The sequence below is a fragment of the Bombus flavifrons genome, chromosome 2, assembly GCF_040668555.2.
Source record: "Bombus flavifrons isolate JBK064 chromosome 2, iyBomFlav1_principal, whole genome shotgun sequence".
Lineage (NCBI taxonomy): Eukaryota > Metazoa > Arthropoda > Insecta > Hymenoptera > Apidae > Bombus > Bombus flavifrons.
The window spans coordinates 8505882-8529235 of record NC_138443.1 but is presented as its reverse complement, the minus strand read 5'-3'; the positions used below and the strand labels follow the sequence as shown (position 1 = coordinate 8529235).

Genomic DNA, 23354 nt, shown 5'->3' with positions numbered 1-23354 from the left:
TCCGTCCGTACGCTGCCAGCAGCGAAGGCGACTGAAAACAGAGAATCGGCCGGCAGATTGTCGGTCGTATAGACGCCCTTGTCACGCATTGAAAATGAAATGAAAATTGGTCCGGAATTAGTGGCGCCGCCTTGTGGAAGGAAGACCATTCATTTGATTTTCAAGATGTTTCTAATATAGAATGTAGTGCTGTTACGAAATTTACGTACGTCTGCACTCCGTACTACGGTAACCTTACATAATAATTTTGCTTTACAGTTGAAATAAGACATAATAGTAGATTCTACATATAAATCATCAAAATAATTATAAAGCAAGATAACATATTATTTTTCATTTTGGTAAATTTATATATAACTGTAGGATTGTTTAAAATACTACATCGATAAAATTAATAAACGTTAACCGTGAATAAAGAATACGAACAAGTTGTATTTTGGTTAAGCTTAATTTTTTATTTGTACAGCTCGACCATAATTTATAATATTTCAATATAGTGATACTTAACCATAGAAGATATTATTAATTAAATTAATAATATCCTCGGTAAAGAATTTCGAAATAATTACCAAGTGGATCTGAGAAAACGTGATATAAATTATGATATTATTTCACTACATATATTAATGCATTAACCAACAACTAATACATTTCCCTCAATAAACTCATAAGGTGGTACTTCCAAATTTAGAGGAGCTGGACCTTTCCTAATCCTTCCACTGGCATCGTAATGAGAGCCATGGCAAGGGCAATAGTAACCACCAAAATCACCAGCATTTGCAATTGGAACACATCCTAAATGCGTACATACACCCAAAACTACCAACCACTTTGGATCTCGTGTACGATCTGTGTCTACTTGTGGATCTCGAAGAGATGCAACATCTACCTGCGCCTCTCGATCAATCTCTTTCTGTGATCTATTATCATTTCAAAACAAAAGTCATTCAATTTAGATAAATGGAATTAAAAGAGAGATATATAATCATGTTTAGTAATATTTACCTATGTCGTACAAACAGAGGCTTTCCACGCCATTTGAAAACAGCATTCTTTCCTTCAGGAATACTGTCAAGTTTAACTTCAATCTTTGCTAAAGCAAGTACATCACCTGCAGCGCTCATCGAAGCTACTAAATTATGCACAACTGTTTTTGCACTATAAACCGCACAAACCCCAGTTGCTATATAATGAACCAATATTTATATTTCTCTGTAATTATTGAACCAGAATAATGCAAAGAAAATTAACAAGTATGCTTACTAGCTGTTACAAGATACGTAAATGATTTGCGACTAGCAGCATTTTGTTTGCTTGAAACCTTTGGATCTTTTACAGCACTATGACGATAATCAGTGAAATCTGGCCATTGAATATCAGTATGCGCCAGCCTCCTCTGTGTTGCTAGTAAACTCGCTATAAAAATCAATTCATTGACAATACTGTTTCCTACATCGAGTATAAAATAGGATATTAAAGATAAAAATAGTATATTTCAATGTCTTAAAATAGGAAAAATAATTGTTCAACATTTGTAATAAACTAATACATTGGTACAGTAATAATCTTTGAGACATGTACCGCATACGCCATACGATTATATAATCGAAATATCTAAGAGTGTATTTTGTTTATACACGAAATCTAATAAATTAATGTTTAAATAAAAGCCTCATACCTCCAATTCCTGAACTGACACGTAGAGCTCCTGTAATAAGAGATTCGTGCAAACTTTGAACGAGTATTCGATTGACGACAGGTTTAGTGACGATTTTTGATTTTTGTACGATACCCTTTCCAGATACTGGTTGCATTCCATTTGAAATGACAGTCGTCGATCTTAAAAGTGGAGCGAGGCTCGTTGATTTCGCTACAACATTCATTTTTCTTAATTACGCACGAACGTCCAAACGAAACAACTTCATCGGACACCAAGTAAAATCCGAAGAACTACGTTCTTAGAGGTCTCCACTCTGCAACTCTCGTGGAAAATTTTCCGTGTAATTAATAGATGTCGCGCTATAACGTATTGAACCAGATGCATACCTTGTCGCTGATTGAGCTATGTAATTAATCGCGAAACTTAACTTTCAGCAACTGATCTTTTAACAAAATTGAAACGAATATAAATTAGATTATATATTCATAATTTACACATATTGTAGTTAAATTTGATTCTAATATTTAGTTCTCCCTTTCTAACACAATAAGCTATGATTTGCTATGGCATATATTTACATACATAGCGAGGTATATCAATTTCAATAAAAAATATTACTATTTGTGAAGATTTTAATACATATTATTTTATAGAATTATCTAATGATATGATGGTAAAATCAAGCCTTAAAATATATGTTACTTTGACTACATTATTGACTATATTTCGTAGATGTTCTTTTTACCGCTTTAATCATACACATAGTTATACACGTTTAAAAATTGTACATTTGGAAAATTCTTCTACAAAATATGACAATGATGCATACAATGGTTCATAGATGGCATAACTACTAATTTAAAGCGCCTATATTGTTTGGTTTGTCTAAGGTTTCACAAGCGCATGCAACATGCGTATAGAAACATGTTATTTTTGTTCGTCCCGGATTTATCCCGGACATGGAATCCAGTTTGTAAGAAATGACTGTAAGGTGAGAATTTTTGTACATATTCGTCATAATATCTACATTATCTTCTATGATTTTAGAAGAATTGTTTAAAACTGCAACCTTTTGGTGACTTTTAGGTTATGTGGACATTTAGATACAACTTTGTTTTTATATTTAATAACAATAAATTTTTGTGCAATATGTGGACAATTGATAATTGTTATAAATTATGTTATAAGTATTACAATTTATGCATTTCTTCATGCCATATTCTATTTATATTATAGATATTCAAATTTTGTCGGTCGAAGTGCCATGCTGCGTTTAAGAAAAAGAAAAATCCAAGGAAAGTCAAATGGACAAAAGCATACAGGAAAACAGTTGGCAAGGACTTGGCAGTGGATCCATCATTTGAATTCGAAAAAAGGAGAAATATTCCACTTAAATATAATAGAGAATTATGGCAGAATGCAATTGATGCGATGAAAAAAGTAGATACTATCAAACAGAGGAGACAAAATCTACATATAATGCAACGATTACGTAAAGGACGTGAATTAGAACAAGAAAGAGATATTAAAGAAGTTCAACGTGATTTATCACTCATAAAATCACCTGCTGCAGGATTGAAAGAAAGAAAGAAACTAGAACAAGCCGAACAAGAAGAGATGCAGGAATCTAACGACGAACAAGAACAACAAGGAATGGAAGTGAATTAGTTTTGTTTATTATACGATGATTATATTCATAATACGACAAGATGGAATAATTTAATTTGGGATAATTTACATAAAAGTGTACAACTAAGGTTATTACATTATACATGTATTAGACAGATTGTGGATGAAAGAAAACTTTGTTCAAAATAAACAATTATTTATGTAAAATTCGTTTTTTATAGTACAACATAATTACATATTTGTGTAAGAATTATAAACAAAACTAATATCAAATTAAGTACTAGTAATGGCATTGTTTATCTAAGTTAATCTAAGTTATTAATTTAATTGTTATGAGTAATTCATTAAAAGTACTAAATAATTTGGAAACTTAGAACGCTAAAAAATTTTGTGAGAATTAATTCTGAAATATTGATATATGAAAGTGTTCTAAAATACCGACCGCGAAAAAAATCAGTGTTTCTTACGCCCTCTGCGATTTACTACGGCGAATATAGCAATTATATTGAACTTAATCATCGAAGGCGATAAAGTCAACAACTACGAGAAGACCTAGCAAGATTCAGAAAATAAATAATTACATATTTCTTTATTGTCAAGATTTCTTACATTTCTGATATCAGATACAAAAAATATACATTCTTAACTCTTTATAGGAAATAAATGTTTAATAATTGCGTTACATATGATGGCATTTATGATGTGAAATTTAATATTTAATGGCTTACCCAATTGCAAGTATACCTCTTTGGTACTACACTGTGAAAGTGTTGAACCTACAATTCCCTAAACATTATGCCACTGACAATACACTAATAATCACGTAAAAGATTGCAAACAAAGTCATCAATCACATTGATCTATGGTTCTTTGAAGCGCAAAACGCCGTTAGAGCGAGCTTTCGAATAGTAGTTTGCTGACCCTCGAGAAGGTGTTCGACCGTGGCAGGTCCCAGGTGAAGAAAACGTGGTTTCCAAGTGGTCGTATGCGGCAAGGTGTGACCACCGCACCTCGATGACACTGTAAACACTCGACCGGTGTTTCCAGCAATTACCAGGTAAACCGCGGGGTGTTGTTTGCCGCGGACGAAATGTGTTACAACAACAGAAGAGCAGCGTACAAGGTGTGCGAGTATACGCGAACGCAAGTCGAGAGAGAGACCGATACAGGACCACTCGAGTTATGCGGCAAGAAAGGATTTTCAAGGGCATGAGCTTGCAGATTTCTTCCGCCTGACAAAGCTACCATGGCCAATCTTTTTGGAGGTCTATCCTTTGATTCGTGCCGACCGTATTTGCTCTAGCCTTGGCCAACGTGAACTCGAAGATTTCATGCTAATGGAACGTCAATCGGTTTATGAACGTTCGTTAAGTTGCTTTTGTATTAATTATATATTTGATGTTTGGCAGAGATGTAATAGTTGATAAATAATCATCTCGACAGACTGCTCCATCTTGTAGGGCATAGGTTATTCGAGAAGATCTTCGAGACTAAAATAATTTTATTTTTACTTGTATCTTGTAGATAGCAAAATATAATGTTGTTTGCCGTTCTACATTTCAATTACATTTGGTATCTGATTTCGTTTATATCTGTTCTTGCCTTAGTTTAAGTAATTTAAAATTCTAATTTTTCGTATTTGCTTGATATAAATACCAACATAAATACGTTAGTAGAGAAATTATGGCAATATCAGCTTGTCAGTTATTCTTGAAAAAGAGAAGTTAAAGTATTTTCAAATTCTTTCTTACGAGTATACTTTATTTTTAGGGACACTTGTAACTTCGTCCACGCAAAATTATATTAAATCAAGAGAACGAACAGCTATGTGACCCACATTCCTCCATTCATCACATAGACATCACGAGATTGTAAAAAGGAAAAGGGATATCTAAAAACAAGCATCGTGTTTTGCGGGTTGATTCACGACGAAATCCCATGAATTCGTGTTTCTTTTTTTTTTATCACGCACATTCTGCTCGTCATATAAGGTGATTAATCATTTTTTTCGAGTACTAGAAGTGCTCGACTCGATCTTGCGTTACTTTGCTACACAACGTGCAGACAAATTCCACTCGTTCTTTCTTCGGTTACGAGATTAATTATAGTGACAATATCCGAAAGAAACACGGGGACTGTCTTCATATAATACGTATAATACGATGATCCACTTAAAGGTTCGCAACAGTACGACGCACGAGGGACTAAAATTGAAAAGAAACGCGTAGATAATGGGCCACATACTGCTTTCGAGGAATTTTTGGAGGGTCCTCCGGGACAGATTTGTCGGTCGTTTCGCCCGCGAAAAAGTGTTTTCGACCACACGCAATATTGTAGCCGTGTTTACTGAGGAAACACACGACACGGTGGTCGAAACGCGAGCTACTCGTGCGACGAATTGCAATTACGATTTTCGTGGGGTTAAACTATCGTTCGTTGTTTTGTCTCGGCGATTCCTTTTTTCTTGACGGTAGCTTGGACCAAAAATACATTCTCATTTGTACGGATGCAAATAATTCTCCCGTGTGATTGATCGATCAAGTGCTGCCTGCATGCGTTCCATTCATGAATTTCTTTGTATGATACAAAGATTACCACGAGCAAAGAAAACACTTCCAGTGTTATTAATATTAATTCTTTGCATTCAGAGTATGTATAGTGGATGCCAACTGATCATTCTCGATCAGCATTCTCACTGATTTATCGTAGCAATGTGTAGTACATATAGAGTAAAATAGCGGGCAACGAAATGGTGACTAGACGTGAAACATGAAGGACAGTGGCGTGAAATGTTTGCAAATCGTATCACTTTCAAAAGTTCATAGAAGAGTAAATTTCCAATGAAACGTTCCGTTTCTATGTTTCCTCCTTCGCATCGAAAATGGTTGCTAGAACCATTCGTCAAGTCATCACCGAAACTCTCAGATCTGCTGCAGACTGTGCCACGAATAAATTAGTCAAGCAATCGTACAAATTTTTCGTTGCAAATATCGTATTGAACAAACCATGAGTTACGCGGTTACTCATCGACGATAACATTTATTCGTTTGTAACATACAAATAAAAAAAACGAAAGAAAAAAACGATAGGTCAAGGAATCTATGATGTCAGAACCGGTATCATGGAGCGCATCTTCTTTTCCTAATCGTTTCCAGCGCCGCGCAAGAAGGTCCTTGTAATAACATCTTGCGCCGAGGTCACGAAAGCAGCACGCTCATAAATAAACAAAGAGACTGCACGGTTGGACTTAAAATAGTTTGTCCGAGGCGTAGCCAGGCATTTGGTCGGACAATATTATTTTATGTGACCAATGGTCGTCAACGGGTCCCCGAAATACGCGTCAGAAAGAAACGCTCCCTCTGATCTCACCGATAGATTCGAAATGTAAATCACCTGTGTACACGTCGTTCTGTGAAAATTAATGGAAAGTAAGAGGAATGCGTGCTAATAGGATACGTTCCAATTAGACTGTGATTGACGACAATATTTTTGTTTAGCGTTGACATACCACAGAGCGGATTTTTCAACCGAGTCATTAATCTTCTTCGTTTATTCTCTTAACGAGTGAAATGCCTCGTTTCATCGCTTCGACTCATTTATGGAGGTAGCCCATTTTTTCTAACAAGCAACATACCCGACTTGCTCGAACTAAATCGGATAAAGAAATGTAACGGTTCGAGGCTTACAAACTCCGCTACGTCCATCTAAAAGGGTAAATTAGTCAATCCGGGCGTTTAATTAAATTTCGATGTCGCCCGTTATCACAATGCGGTCCGATCGGCATTTACCGAAATCTACTATGGTAAGGCCCACGTCGACTTTCACTGCTATCGCCCTCGACTCGTCGACTCGACCCAAAACTTTCTGTTGTTACTCCTTATAAGTAAAAGTAGGTACGTACTATTATGTATAGAGTTACTTAAGAAATTTACATGTAATTTATTATCTCAAATACGTTATAGTAATTTTCTAGAATTTCATTTACAATACAATTATTTTCAGTTAGAATTTTTATGCAACAGTTTCGAAACCTCTTCGATCTTTGCCCAAAACTTGGTGAAGAAACGATCGATTCATATTTTCCTTTCCATTTTTCATAAGTAACGGTGTAATAACAAAATACCGCGCCAGACACGATACGTACAAATATTTATCTTGCCTTGTTTCTTTCGCCGCGGCATAAAGTTCGATCTACGTATCGTTTTCCGCAGCGTCATCAGGCATACAGATCGTCACGACGCGATTTGCATAGGCGAAGTGGTAACACGGCGGGACAATTGCACGAAACAGAGAACAACTCCGTCACTGGGATCGATTTAAGGGCGGGGTAAAATCGACGTACTGCTCGTAATCGGTACCAATGTCTTCAATTTGTTCACGTGGGATCACACCTCGCAACTACAGATAAGGAACACGTCATAAATTCGCGGAGATGTACCTTTTACGATCGTTTCTACAGTTGCCTGTTTCTCCTGTTTCCGATACCGAAGCTCGATTTTACGATACTATAAATTAAACGTTCGAAATTTACGCGACTACATCGCTTAAAAGTAGTACATATATCAATGACTCGAGTTCTTCACGTTGTTTCTCATTGTTGAGGATTCGTGGTCCCTCGAGAGCTATGATTTATTCAACTACTAGTTTTATGGACTGTAGTCGCTTCGTGTTTGATCGCTACGACAATTAAAAGTCTTGAATGCTAAAACCGACGACGGCCACGACAGGAATGTCAAACATTCACCTGTCGTCGTCGAGACTACATCCTTTGGAAATCCATCGGTGAGAACCGGTCATTACGTATGCGCCTTTTGGAAACTCTGGCCCCCTTCGTTTCGTTCGTCTTATCAGACGAACACGAGACCATCTCGTTGCCACGATTTGGCCGATCGAATCGACTTTGACCAGTCGGCGGACTATCCATCGACGACACCCGATCACCGACATTAAATTAAACGAAATAAACGAGCTACCTGAATAAAGATAACGACTGTCGGTAACCCGTTAAACACGCGGTCGAAACGCGCGAGAGAAACTGGAAACGTATTTGTATCTACGTGACAAAAATTACTTTTCGAGTGCTTATACCGTGATGTAAGTTGTTGGGACTTGGATCTTGGCTTTCAAAGATTTTCTTGGATATCGTCGTTATTAGAAAGTACTGGAACGTTGATTGTATTTTGTTTGAATTATCGATTGTCACAGCACGTTCTATATTGATAGGATAATAGAATATTTCAGGAATTAAAAAAAAAAACAAAAAAGAATCGTGAAACTGGAATATTTTATTCTTTCTTTCCAAAATTGTACTGTCTTATTTAATAAAAATATGAATAACGGTATTATTATCTTGTTCTCACTTTATGTCTGTATAGTCCCTTTGCTTTTTAAATTTCGTTAGTCTGCTATACAATATAACAATTGTTAAAATCAATACTCATTACTCATTACTCATTACTGCAATCATCCCAAAAATTTTTAACAAATTTTTCCATTGTACGTATATTAGACGGCAAGCTTACATCAATACAAGATTCTAATCGATTAATCGCTTTTTTCATACTTCAGATTATTTGTCACGTTTCGTATGAAGTTAGTAGGTGACCCAATATTTACGAAGCGTACAAATATCTATAATCCAACCAACTGCCATTATTTGCCTTAACTGTTACGTGAAATTATCTCTTCACCATCCTTCAGCTTCTTTATCATGCCAAAAATCTTTCTCTATCACACGCAAACAACGATCAATCTTTCGACTTCCGTTAAGGACAGCGATCTAAGAGATCACTGCACGGATCACGCGCGGCTAGTCTTATCTATCGTTTCACGGCAGCGTGAAAACGACCCTAAGCTATAGGGCAACCAGGTATAGGGTTCTCTTTTTTAGCCGGTTCTTGGTAGCATGGTTTAGTAGCCTTATTTGTGTCCTCGGGTGTGTATCGTGTGTTACTCGGCATCAGAAACGGACCGATGCATTTCCTTAATACGACACCGCACGGCTGGCAACGCTTTAAACGGATTAAATGAAATTCACCGGTCGATCGGATCTCTTGGAACGTGTAGGTGTACGGAGCACGGATGATCCACGGCGAACGACCATACATTGTGTCGATAGAATAGATTCGCCTGCTCGTGTACCGCCAACAAGGATCGAAATGGTCTCACCTACGTGGGATACGTCGACGCTTGCCACGATGCATTAAACATGAAACATTGTTCCGGTAGTGAAAAAAATATTCGTCCACCGACTTACGGACGTCTGACTTTCTTGATGAAGCTTATTCGCATTGGAAGACGAGGATGATACAGGTGCTTACATCCGGCGAAAGGATTGCAATCATTAACGTACGATCGGTTTGCTTGGGCGTGGTCTTTGCACGAATTTTCCACATGCTGTATGGTATTATATTATATATAGGTCGTTTTATAATTTTTCATTGAACGAGGCTATAGTATGTATATTTTGTAAGAAAAATTTTTTTCAAAATGTAATTGAGATAAGAGTAACAGGGACATTCGAGGAAAGGTCCTACAATTCCTTGTACAAATATCGAGTGCCTTACGAAAACTTGGAGAGTAACGTCAGCAGTTATTAAGTAATATCGATAGAAATTCATTTTTTGGTCCACCAAATACGTTGTACAAAATTTAATATGTTAATTAATTTTACAAAGGTGAAGCCAGCGAAAGATACAAGCGAAATATAAAAATGTATATACGCAAACTATAGAAATTCAAAATAGAACAAAAATCGTGACAAACTATCATTGAACGACATTTTGTACTTAAGATCTTCCTCGTTCCATGTCGCTGGTTCTCCAAATATCTTATATTTTAATAATCACTCGTGTTTATGAGACTATAACCTACCTGAGATTAGAAACTGGAGGTTCGCCTAAGGAAAATAATATTCGTGACGCGATCGAGTATAGCTCTAACAAGACGTAGCGAAGTAACTGTTAACGCTACTAATATTACGTCTGACGACGAGTTTATGCTCGACAACGACAGTTGTCAGTAGAAGAGGCTCTCAATCACGTTCAAGCTAAGAGACGGTGTACGCAGACCTCGTTTTTCCTCGCGTCGATCTCAACGAGCTAGCGTTCTTACGTGACAGATTTCACGCGTATGTTTCCAACCGGTGCATTTGTACTTACACGTTACGACTGTCCTCGTATCGTTTTCGGATACAGGACCACGTGGCGATCCAGGGAATCACGAAACGAAAGCGTGCTTAATTCGGAACTGGAACAGATCGAAAGTGCTGATTCGCGAAGACAAAGCGTAGCGGTTCGAGGTTTTTTTGAGTCTTATTCTTGCGAAAGAATCGAACGCCTTTGAACCGATTTTTTGTCGATCCGAAGACTTTTTGTCCGTATGGTTTCGTGGATCTTGATAAACCATGAAAGACTCTGTATGTTATAAAACGTAATTAAATTTGCAGACGATGCACCTTCCTTTGTGAATAAAACGCTTGCCTGTTATTGAATTTTTTTATACGTGAATACTTTGTCAAAAGTTTGTAGTTACCTTCTAAGATTGCGAAAATTCGAAAACTCGTTACACAGAATCACAATCGTATTAATAATAGACATATTTGTAGAATAACATTTACAATTCGCAAATAAGAACTCGCACGTAAAAACAGATCTAATTTAAAGATACGATAGGGTATATGGAACTCAACCGAGATATAAAATTAAATCTGCTGCAGGAGTAAAAAGGAAATCTCAGTAATAAATAAACTTTTGTTTCTTTCAACTGGGCTCGAACAGAAAACAAAGATAAAGGTAGACAAAACACGAATCTGGAAGCATCACAAAACATAAATGCGAAAGAAGATCACGAACCTTATTTCTCCATTTCGCTTCTTTCCTCTTGCCATGTTTTTACATACAAAAGAAAATATGCGAGACTCTCATTTGTATCCACCAACTATAGTAAACGGTTCGACAACAAAAACTTTTATCGGTGCACTTTCACGGCTAGAATGGCGCTTTAGAGCGTTAACTCAATACGGGATGAGGAAAAGAAGGAAAAGCTGAAAAAGAAAAAAGCAGAAGACATTTTATGGCGACAAGCTTAAAGGTGTGTAAACTTAGTAGCTGACGAAAGTATTCAAACTTGTTCTTCATTAGCATTAATGAGGTTATCATAATGAGTAACGAGACTCGACTACGATGATTACATTGGCGAAGTCTGGAACAAATCAAATAATGTACATAGAAGATACAAAATAATTAACGCAAATATATATTTTACAGAGATCACAGAAGTATTTAAGCACTCAATTATCCGTTATAAGCTTCAACATTCGTTTTGATCCTTATTATACGCTTAAGATACCTGTTCATGCTACGTATTAACTTTTTACTCGATACATGTTTCCGATAAATACACTGTAACTTCAATATAATACATTTTCAGATTGCTTTCGAATCCGACCAATATAATCACGACATTCGTGAACGTAATTTCAACAAGTTTCATATATGTACAATATATTCATAAAAATTCTCTATGGTGTTTAAATAATTTCATGATCCGCTGTGTGTGAATGCAGCTTCGATTCGGTAGCCTTGTGGGTGTTCGAAATCGGTAGCCGATCCCACGGCTCATCTTCGCACCTTTGTACTATAGAGGAACGAATAACCCGTGAAAATCCACTCTGTCAAAGCGCCACGGGTCTTTTAGCCTACCCTGGTCAGAAGGAATTCTTTTTACGATCCTATACGGCGTTGCCGACCTCGTGTTGTGCCATTAATTATCGAAACAAATAGAAACGGTGAATTATACCTACACGCCCTGTGCCGAGTACCTACTTTATCGTATATCTTCCGCCACGAGATACGATTTAGTACCCCACGAGTGTTAATATATGTCCTTTTGTTGCTCGCAAATCTGCTGCTAATACACGTCGACTATTCGCCGTGACCGGTTGCAATGGTATTAAAACGCGTCTCGTTTGACGATATCACCGAGATACGATCAACGTTTAATAGCATTATGCTAATACGCTCGTTATTAAGAATCACTGGATTCGCGTGCTGCCTGGTTAATAGATTTCGTGTACGACACGAGGAGACGAACTGCGCAATCTGTTCGCCGATCGATTATTGCAGATAGAGCAACAAGGTTCCGGATCGATTATCTAGATCGGTTAAGCGTGGGACAATAGGGGTTGGTTGTAACAATTAACCGAGTTAATTCGCTGTTGTTGCTGGACTCCAGACGAGATTCGAGGAATAGATAATAGGTATTGCGCGCAAGTTATTAACGTGATACGTACTTGGTTCAGCGATTTAATACGTCTGGAATGAGATTACGGTAGCGCGTAGAGGTTACGTATGCATGTATAAATTATAATAATTCATGTATGAACTACTTGTTAAAGACATGAGTGATAATAGCATGCAATACGAGATACGCTTGTAGTAAGTTACACTTGATATTTTATGTTCTTCGGTATATCTCAATGGTTCGATAATGTTGCCGTATTACAGGTTTGAGAAAAAGAGTTCAATGGCATTAGCATATATCGAGAATTCGATGACTGACCGATAACAATACCATTGCTCTCAAAGCCTCCACTCGTGAATTCTTCTGAAATCCGCTGCCGTATTTAAATTTTATTTATTGGAAGAAAATGAAAGATGCAGGTTTCATATTCAAAAGCGCAGAATTTATTACTACGAACACTTGGTTGTCTATGAATTTATAAAACGTATAAAAAGGTAATTTTTAATTTTGACCGATTTTCAGTTGGTATCTGTTGCTTTACTTAAATTACTGCAAGGCGTGACTGTATCCTCAAAGCAACGATTCTTCCGATTTTTTTCGATGAAATCTCTAGTAAAATATCTACTGCCGATAAAGTATCAATACAAATTTCCCTCACCGATAAATTATAAAATACTCTACTTCATCGACGTAATAATAAAAAGAATGAAAATGGAGCGAAGAAATCCGGGCAAAAGTTCAATCGACGATCAGCATTCTTCTCATTCGAGTCATCGCCGGAACGATTCGCAGGAAATGATTCCGTGGCGTGGTCGAAGAAGGCTATCAGGCATCTCGATGCACGAAACACGGACCGATCTCTCATCCTAGGGGATACGGATGAGTAGGCGCGATGGATACATTGCGCAGAACACAGCCGACACGCTAAACGGCCGCCCTGAACTCGTGTAAACAATTATTCATCCGGTGGATCCGATTTGCTCCATTTCTCAATTAGTCTGAGCAGTCTTGAAAGAGATGTGGCTTGACTCATCCCCAACTAAGATACGCCAGCCGCTTCCGTTCACCATGAACCAGGAAGATACTTCTAGACCAATGCTTTTATTTTTGTGACCGCGAACGTGTAATGGTATTCGCGGTTTGTTCGCGGTTCCGCACGAACGAAATGGGAACTATCGTGATGACAGTTTCTTGCTGATAGTGCGAGAAAGAGGGACAATGTTCGATAATCGGATTTGTGAATTATGTAACTATTATTAATTAATATTGTAATTAATATTGTAAATTATGTTCTCTTATCTCTTGGTTACTGATTATTATATGCATCTGCTCATCCTTTAATTTTGACATCTTTAATTTTGGTGCAGTTAATCCGTTAATTTTCTATGAATATTTTGTATAAATATTTTGATATAAACGAAAGACTATAAAAATATATAATAACTGTAAATGAATCTGTCTCTGTATACTTTATCAAACTAATCCATTTTTCCGTGGTTTCTCACTATAACGCGATAAGTAAACTGCTAAACTTTTTGTAAACCTTTTTTTACGCAACCAACGTATTTCGGTTATAACGCTTTCTAAATTAAAGACCTTACTAAACTGACGTCTATTAGTATCGCGTTAGTATTATATTAGTCTAATAAGGAACGCATTAGCCCGATCCCAATTGACTGTGCGCACGCGTACGTCAATCAGTGCCCAGCGTTTAATTAACGCGGGATCGCCACGATCGCTGCAATCAAACCGATCACTCAACGGAACTACACGATCTCCCAGGTGAACTATAGAATGACAATGTCGAACGGGAGAGAGAAAAGAAAAGGCATCAACGCTGAATGTCTCGAACGACGAATGGTCGGACAGGTGACAATCCTCGCCAGTTACATCTACGTGGCATCGTAGATAGCTGGTAGATCGGCGAGACACGTGAATACGATAGCCTGTGCGTGGCACGAATAAGGCATTAAAAAGCGTTATTTATCGGCGGATCTGCAGTCACGGCGTGGACACTCACATACGGACGATCTCGGTGCACGAAGTGGTATTAACATTAAGATTCTCATCGTACGATACCGGGGCCGGTGGAAAAAGAAAACCGACTTTTCGAGTGGCTGTCAACTGGCTAAGACGCACGACCACCGCTCGTTTAGCTCTGGATTCGGCGTCTATCGCCCGTTCACGGATATTACAGAACGCGATCGAACGACTGAGAAAATCGAGCGACGAGACCGCGGTTGTAGCTGCGGACCTCTTATAATCCTTCTAATCTCTCCAATCAAGGGACGGGGGTATTCGTTACACGCGTGGCACGTACTACTAATTTATGCCCGTGCCTCGAAAGTAAATACAGTGGAAACTACCGAGCCGAGCGATCCCCGAGTCGTTGGTATCGTGAGAAAAATTTTGAGCCCTGTACGGACTGGGGCCGGTTTCGAACACACCACCGATGCTTCTGTTGTCGAGCTGTGTGGTACCGGCTTCTCGGTGAGTCTGTTAATGCCGCAGGATTGGCTAAATGGATTTGGTACGGTCCACGTATATCCGAGATAATCACTTGTTGTCTGTCTTGGAATCCTATTCTGGTAGGTAAAATATAATAGTATACGAAGGTGAACAGCGAAGTTCCATTTATGTAAATTTGGAGAACAATTAATTTATGTAATAGAAACCTACCGATTTTCTTCTCTACTTATGATTCTTCGTTCATGTAATAGGAGCTCAATTAAATGAATGCAAATTGCAAGATCGAGCGCTGATTAAAGTTTCGTTCGAGTAAATGGAATTCAGGTGGAATTCAGGAGTATGTCGCTGGATGTGTCTAATGCTGCAATTACTATCGCAATATTATGCTCGATTCACGTCAGAATGTCTTTGCTTATCTATAGCATCTAGAATATTAGTCTGTTAACCGGATCGTCTCGTAATTGGAGATTTCTATAGTCGTAAACCCAACTTGAGTCAATTTGAGTCCTTACACGTGTAAATATGGGCAATTTATTTTTAACAGAAATGAAACAACTCGTGGAAAGACAAAGAATCTCTGAATAAAGAAACTATGCTATTCAAGAGATTGGTAATCGAATAAACACGCCTTCCTTGGTTAAGAGATTAAGCAACTGTAAAGACCTCCATTTTCACCAACCTTCGTCTCGTTTCTATTTCTCTAAGACTCGTTTGCACGAAGCTCTAAAAACCTAGTAAACTTAAATTTGAAACAAATTTAGCCATTTTAAGTCTAAAATATACACAACAGAGGATTATGTTTATCACTCGAATAAAGCGATTGCTTCGCAAAGCAACTTTCGTTGACCGATATAAGAAGATGTTTCGTAGAAAATGGTAGGATATTACACGACGAATGGTCTTGGTTTCTTGGCTATTTATTTGTAAGGCCGCAAGACGCAACGGATACGCGACTCCATTCATTTCCGCGAGGCTAGTCCGTGCGCGTACGTTCCGCAATAAAAGACAAAAACTAAGAAATTGCTCGCGGGACATAAACTGTCGGTATCTCAGCGTCGTAAAGTTTTCTCGTTATCCTGCCAGTATCCGGATGCGGCGTTCATCTTCAGCGAATATACATAGAAAGAAAACGTGGAGCGAGGGCCCCGGTTTCTCGATTTTCATTCAACACGAACTCCGGACGCCCGTACACCGAAGGAATTATGCGTAACGCGTTTCCAGTATGTGAACATTCTTGCCACATCGACTTAGATCTTTTTACACGCTTTTTATTGGCACGAGCGCCGCTCAAATGATATGCATGAATCTCCTCTTCTTTCTGAGATACACGATTCCGTGGAAATTTCACAGGAAACCACGATGAACGCTTTCAATCTTGTCCACTTTATCGTGCCAAAGTATCTGTTTCGCTGTTTTTCAGAGATACGGTGGCTCACGAAAGTATTTCAATACTTGTAAAGACTTTTTATGAACCTATTACGTGTATTACGCAGAACATTTCGAAACTTCATTGGCTATAGCAAGACGCAATCATTACGATTACTTTGATAAAGTTTGAAATCCGCTGGAAAATATATGTAATATTTGGTGCGGTGGTTTAAGATCGCTATTCATAGCGTATACTAATTTTGTACTCGCTATATGCTGGCATATACTTCTCGTAACTTGTACATGTGTATATACAATTTTCGATTGTTTCCAAATTTGACCAATATGATCACGACAGTAGTGTTTTGCTATAGTTTGGATGTAATTGAAAAAAGTTTCATATAATATACATGGTATATTCATGACAGTTCTCTATGCTAAGTGTTCGGATATTTACATGAACGAACCATATCTCATCATTGCTACGTTGAATATCGAAGTAAAAAAAAATTAAATTGTATACTTCTTGTAATAAATATGTTACGAAAGTTATATTTCTTGATTTAAAAAATTCTATATATAATATTTCTTCGATCAGCCTTAGCTTTCCTTCGATCCATCATGCTGTGTAGCAGAGAGTTCTTCGTGCAATCTTGTTCAGCACCTAAACGTCCATCTCAATGACAACGCAATTATCTCGCACAATGAAATTACTCGCTTTTTTACGCGACCTCAAAGCACTCTTTAACGTTGAAGGAAAGCACGAATGAACACTAAACGTCGATTCTCTTCGGAAACCATTCATTAGGAAGTCTCAGAACTATAAAGCATAGGTGAGGAACAGTCTTGTGAGAGAGTCTACCGAAAGGGAGCCGAGGAAGAAGACATTTCCTTTCGATTGGCCTTCGTAATTCACATTACGCGCTTAAGAGGAACAGTCTCTATGGTTTGGGCCGAACAGGGGCCAGAACAGACGTCCATGGGTACGATACAGATTTTTATGGGCGGCGTAAATCTTACGACGGGTGCATGAAATGACTAGGAATAGTGAAAGGCGCGGCCAATTCCCTAATGATTCTGATTTATCGTCGATGGTTTGTTCCGGTAAGTCATTATATCCCATGTAACGCGTATCATGCACATCTTTTGAAGACCTCACGCAGGATGCGTCAACTCAACATCAAGAAACACCGGTTCTTGTTTTATAGCGCGTCCAATAGTCGTATTTCATGGGGGTTCTTGTGTATTGGATCTAATTCTTTACGCATCCATTAACAGGTTTCGGTTTAAAAAAAAAAAAGAAAAAGAGGAATAAGTTTGGAGCTTTTTTAAAGAGTTTGTAGTTTCTAAATTTTTCGAGTTTTGTGATTTCCAAATAATTCCACTACTAAGTTTCGTGTGTGATGCATGCGAATAAATGGTAAGAATCTGAAGCACAATTTTTAATAAGTGAACAATTATTTATAGAAAGTATGTTTGTGAATCATTCTGAAATGAATAAAATTTTCATGGTCACAATATATGAAAATCGTCTTTCTCTATAAATTACACAAGTATTTTAGGCTAATCACAACATTTTTTCTCAGATATATATTTCTTTTAATAATAAGTCTGAATTTTTCCACGAAAAGATTGATTTTTCCAATAGTACACGTGACGCTGAATCTTTTCCTCTACGAATTTCCTTGACTATCGCTCACTTAGAAAGCTATCCAGTCTGTCCCAGTTTCCAGAATTACCCTGTACAACGCCGGTGGCCAGGTCCAAGTACGAAACTGGTGGTTCGTTCGAGGAGAAAGATCCGAACGACAAGTAACGAACCTTCGAAAATAGTTACGTAGATCCACGCAGTCAAATAAAATCAGTGACAAATTGATGTGTGCGATAAAACAAATTTTCTCAAAGAGAAAGTAGCAGTTGAACATAAACACAGAGACGATCAAACAGAGATTTAATTATTTTCGAGACGTTTCGGTCAAAATAAATATTTTATTACTATTTAATATCCATAGCAAATTGTCTAAAAACTGCTTTTCTCTTTCCTTTCCTTTCTCTGCTTTTCTTCAGACATTCTGCTTTGCTATTGTTAAAATTGTTCTCACCATTGAATACGCAACTTTTTCTTAAATAAAAACATACGAAGAGTAAAGATCATGTGTTAAATTCGAAATTGAAAACCGTTCATCCAGTGAGACGAGAAAGCTCGGTTTCTACTAATATCCAGAAAAATTGCGTCATGCGTTTGTTTAAAAAGATCGACACTTTTATTACAATTTATTTGATTTTCTTTTGTTACATATCTTTAATTATAACATTATTGAGTTACGTGTCGGAACGACTCATTCTCACCTTCCCACACAAAATACCAACTGAACGTGTAATGAAACCTTCTGATGTATAAATACAAGACATAATGAATCGATTTAAATGATCAAATGTACCGATATACATGTTCTATGGAAGTAAGGATAGCGTGGTCGTCAGCCGAGAGTCACGTTACTCAGGAGCTAGCCGGAATAAAGCTATATAGTGCCAGAAGAAGGAGAGAAGCAGGTGACGTGCATCAGATATGGAGGCGACGAAAGTGCGTCGGCGAAGATCCTATCTAAAAGAGGTTTAGGTGTAAATTTTCAGTCATTATAGTTGCCGATACTTCGACATTCTCAGAAAAAGATCTGCATTAGTGGACGTGGCTAGGTTAATAATCTATCCGGCTAACGTGCTATTAAGTAGGCGTTCATGAACTATGAAGATTTTCTACGTCGTTGACATCACGTATGAAACAGTGCAATCCAAAGACTAACGCGAATCTCTCGTCTTCGTAATCAGCATATATCAAACTGATTAATAATTACGCTCGACCCGTTTCACTATCCTCTCTGCTTACATACGTAACCGATAATTGAACAGTATTCGATCGAAATAAATTTCTACGTGTTTTGAAAAATCTGCGTTCGTAAGTTATATGCGATTCAGTGATAATGTTGGTAACTTATATCAAACAGGCTAGAATCGCTTTCGTAATATGCTTTTGCTAATATGCTAAATGAAAGAATTTTGCCGAGTATTATCGTAAAATAATGAAATTTGTCAGTCAAGAAAAACGTTCTCGTTATAGCTTTCAAAAGACAGTTACACGATAAGTAATTAGGAGTATAGTACTTATCTCCATTTGACGTCGCGGAGATCTTGCTATTCCATGAATTAAAAGGAAATCAATTTTGTGATTTTACGACGTTAATTTAAGCTTCTACGAACGTTCACTTCATAGAAATCTCATTATACGTGGATAAAAAGCCCGATTTATGAATATTTAAATATACACGGTGGATATTTACGCGGCAGTATAACTGTGGTAATCAGTTTCACCGTTTCCCGCCGCGTGTGTATATCGACGGTGACAAAAATTTCAGCCTCACCCGTCGAACACCACGTGAGAGAAAGATAAAGCTCGACGTTGGAAAATTTCGTAACATACGAGGAATTCACGTCTCATAGCGAACGGTACTTCACTCGGAACGGCAAAACGGAATTCGTCGTCACAGACGGATAGGAGAGCGCAAAATGTCTCGGCTACATTGCCGTATCTATTTTCATCCGACATGTTTTAGATGCTCCACTATTGAATCCGACAGGCGAAACGAGTTACGCATTGGCTTATGGCAGAAGAACAGACCAACGGAAAATACGAACGAAGAGGACTGATGTTGTATAGTGTAGTTGAACAACGGGACATCCGAGGTATTTCATCCGCCTTTTTACCAAACTATCTTTTAATTTTTCATAAAACTTTGCCGAAAGTAGGTTTTTGATAAAGTCATTTTTATTTGATAATTTTCTCTATTCGTATACCTAACATTTTTTCATTAATTTAATCACCGTTTCACGACCGTAACACTCTAATCTACTCCTATGAAAAAAATTTATTTGATATTCTCTACGACATATACCGCTATTCTTAGTTAAAATGTCTTATCTAGCAGTTTTCCATTTTTCAAAATATGTTGAAATATTTGAAGTTGCCTGTGTTTCTTACCTTTTAAATTCATTAATTTTAAGTAGAACTATGTTGGTGTATCTTAGAGATTTTTAAGAATAGTACAGTTAGCACGAGAAAGGAGAAAAATGTTTAGTACGTTATTATTAATGAAGTCAAGAAAAGTGTAGTGGAAATGTCTACAACTGTGTAAGCAACTGGTTACATCTGAAAGATTTTATCTCATAATAGAGGAAGTGCATGCTTACATATTATTAATTTCTTTGTTAAATAACAGATTATTGATCGCACGATTGCAACGTCCCAGTTAATTTGATAAATGAACTGACTTCATAAATATGAAAAGCATCCGCATTGTTAGCACAGAATACAAACTCGTTTCTTAATACATATTCAAAACCATCCGAAAGGTTAAATTCAACGAATTACACGCAATCCTCTAACCTTTTAACAATTCAACTAAACTCAACATTATATACAAAAATTCGTATGTATCAAAGTTTAGACGCTAAACACTAAAAATCCACAATGAGAAAATTTCTCTAAAAGGTCTAAAAGCATTCGGATCAAACTTCACGTGGACAAAGAAACATAATACATATTATCTATCGATTATTTTAAACATTCATAAATATTTCTATTAGAACTACAAAAACGTATGATTCAAAAAACACGTATCACGGAGATAGTTCGACCAAGGATGCTTAAACATCGTATGAAATAATTTACAGTTGACCAACGGTGTTCAAGCAGTGACAAAATCGTAGACGCATGTCGATACACGGCGTCGTGCTTGAGCAACGATGCAAGACGAGTTGATACGCTTATCGATGCGCTCCATCGCGAGATGTCAATGTTGAACAGTACCGCAAGAGCGCAGAAAGTATCGATTCCTGGTCGATTGCTCACCAATTCCTGACCAATTTCTGCGGTTCTCTGATTCAGGGCAACGTGACGGTCGCCTCGCCTCTGGCGCCGTGGTCTGTTTAATTTTAGGGTATTACGCGTGCAGGCGGCAGCCTGGCCGATGTTAAAGGGTTCCTCAGCCTCGATATTTGCCGAGATATTATCGCGAAAAAGGGAAAAGGGAGAAGCCGTGGGTAACAAGGAGGGCGTGACCGTTCCTTGGAGCCGGGCCTCTAGGATGCCTCCGACACCGTTTCGCGAATTAGCCCCGTCTCTCATCATCATCGTCCATCGAGAACCGAGGAAATCGTCGTGACTCGGGGCTACTCCCCAATAAGCTGAAAACGTATCCTGTTCTTTGAAATCGCACAAGTCTGGCTCGCTATCGTTCCAAACAATGATACATGCTATTGGTGTGATTGCTTTAATTTCTTGGAAATTTTCTTGAATACTTTGCGTATCATGAAGTTTGTATTGACTTTTCTGATTTTGTTATGTAATTATTTAATTGTTTCTTGCGAACAAAATTTTGGATAGTTCCTTATAAAAGAAATGTTCGGCGGTATTTTCAGATTGAAATTCTCGTCTTCGTGGGACTGTATGTTTGTTTTTAAATTATAATACGTATTAGAAGTTAAATAGAAATGTGCAAGAAATTTGGTAATAAAATGTTGGCAAAAGTAGGCTTAGGAAAAAGAAAGTACATTGACGGTGATAGTAACTTCGGATAAAGAAAGAGGAACTCGCAATGCATATACTGCTTTCTCATTTTACGTTTCTCATTTAATCCAAATAATTATTTATTCTTACGTGAATGATACCATCGTTTAACGATCAAGTACTTAGAATGTGTAAATATGCAAATGAAAATTAATCTACGTCTAAAATTTGCTAGATTAAAAAATCAAAGTTAAAATATTCCTCAAAGTACGTCTATATTAGACTTGAAATAGAAATCCTTCTACCTGAGCTATCGAGGCGCCGTGCCGCACCGGTTTTTTATCTGCCGATGAAATCGCATAGTACGATTATGATATTTGCATACATTTCTTTCTGGCTGCGAGCGATCGATATTCGCGATGTAAATGAAACCTTCTATTCGAGACAATCATCTCCGATTTTAATTTGCGGCTACGAGGGAAAAAGCAGGCGTAATGCACATCGTGTTTTCCAACGATTCGGACACGTTAATCTACACCACGATCGCGTACCTATGTTTCTTAGATGCGATCGGTAGTAATTAATAAAGTCGCATGATAGATCATTTCGTGGTACGTTAAAAACGTGTATGTAGTTACTAAAGTATAACTTGAATTACTTTTTGCCTTTAGGATGAACAGACATTGAAGACACGCGTTTAAGTATGTTAAGTGATCTGCAATACAGTAGTCTCTTATTATAGGCGATTTAGTATACATGTGTATCTAAAACTTAGAATCTCATTTAAAATTTAAACGATCGCAGTTACTAGAGAATTAACTTTACCATGTTCTTTTGCATGATTGCTTATGCAAATGTATTTTTCCAACGTTAAAAAATATCTCGAGCTTGAACAAAATATGAGAAAATCATTGTTGATAAGTATGATTCTTTGTTTTAACTTAAAATTAAATATTTTTGTAAAATATTAAAAATCTCTTTTGTTTGCTAACATAAAAGAAAGGTAAAAATATAAAAATTCGAGGATTACAGCGAGATTAAATAATACTTACAGATTTCAAATCTTTTAGTTCATATATATTTTGTTAACTCGATTATTCAACAAATAGATAGGAATTTTTTAAATTGAGAAATATGAAAGGATTAGGTTCGTAGTATCTTCATTTATGAATTAAGATTATTTGTTTTATCTAACATTCTCAAGCAAAGTTCTGATTATTTGCAACAGGAAACTGTGTTATCAATAGACAATTATATTCGATACGACTATAAATCTAATCAGATAGTTGCTATAAATAATACCTTTAAAAAAAGTCTCGAAGGCCTAAAGATACAATATCTTAATATACCAAACTTCTTCAGCATTTCCATAGATCAATCTCCAAGCAGAAAGGACGAGCGGCTCGTACGTTAAAGGAATAT

At 37.2% G+C, this 23354-nt stretch overlaps 2 protein-coding genes across 3 annotated transcripts; one reads left to right on the top strand and one right to left on the bottom strand.

Moving 5' to 3' along the window:
• Positions 1-577: 577 nt before the first annotated feature.
• Positions 578-1981, bottom strand: RFeSP (Rieske iron-sulfur protein). 2 transcript variants are annotated; one of them, XM_069132246.1, is made up of 5 exons: positions 1793-1981; positions 1679-1708; positions 1264-1416; positions 1006-1183; positions 578-920 (listed from the first exon to the last, which is right to left on the bottom strand). In XM_069132246.1, the coding sequence occupies exons 1-5, from the start codon at positions 1881-1883 to the stop codon at positions 632-634; spliced, it is 741 nt and encodes a 246-aa protein (XP_068988347.1). In that variant the 5' UTR covers positions 1884-1981; the 3' UTR covers positions 578-631. The 2 variants fall into 2 exon arrangements, with proteins under 2 accessions (XP_068988347.1, XP_068988346.1); XM_069132245.1 differs by having other exon boundaries at positions 1679-1980.
• Positions 1982-2496: 515 nt separating this feature from the next.
• On the top strand, positions 2497-3496 carry RpL24-like (ribosomal protein L24-like). The gene is made up of 2 exons (XM_069132247.1): positions 2497-2651; positions 2897-3496. Exons 1-2 carry the CDS (start codon positions 2571-2573, stop codon positions 3326-3328), a joined length of 513 nt encoding a protein of 170 aa, XP_068988348.1. The 5' UTR covers positions 2497-2570; the 3' UTR covers positions 3329-3496.
• The last annotated feature ends 19858 nt before the right edge of the window (positions 3497-23354 follow it).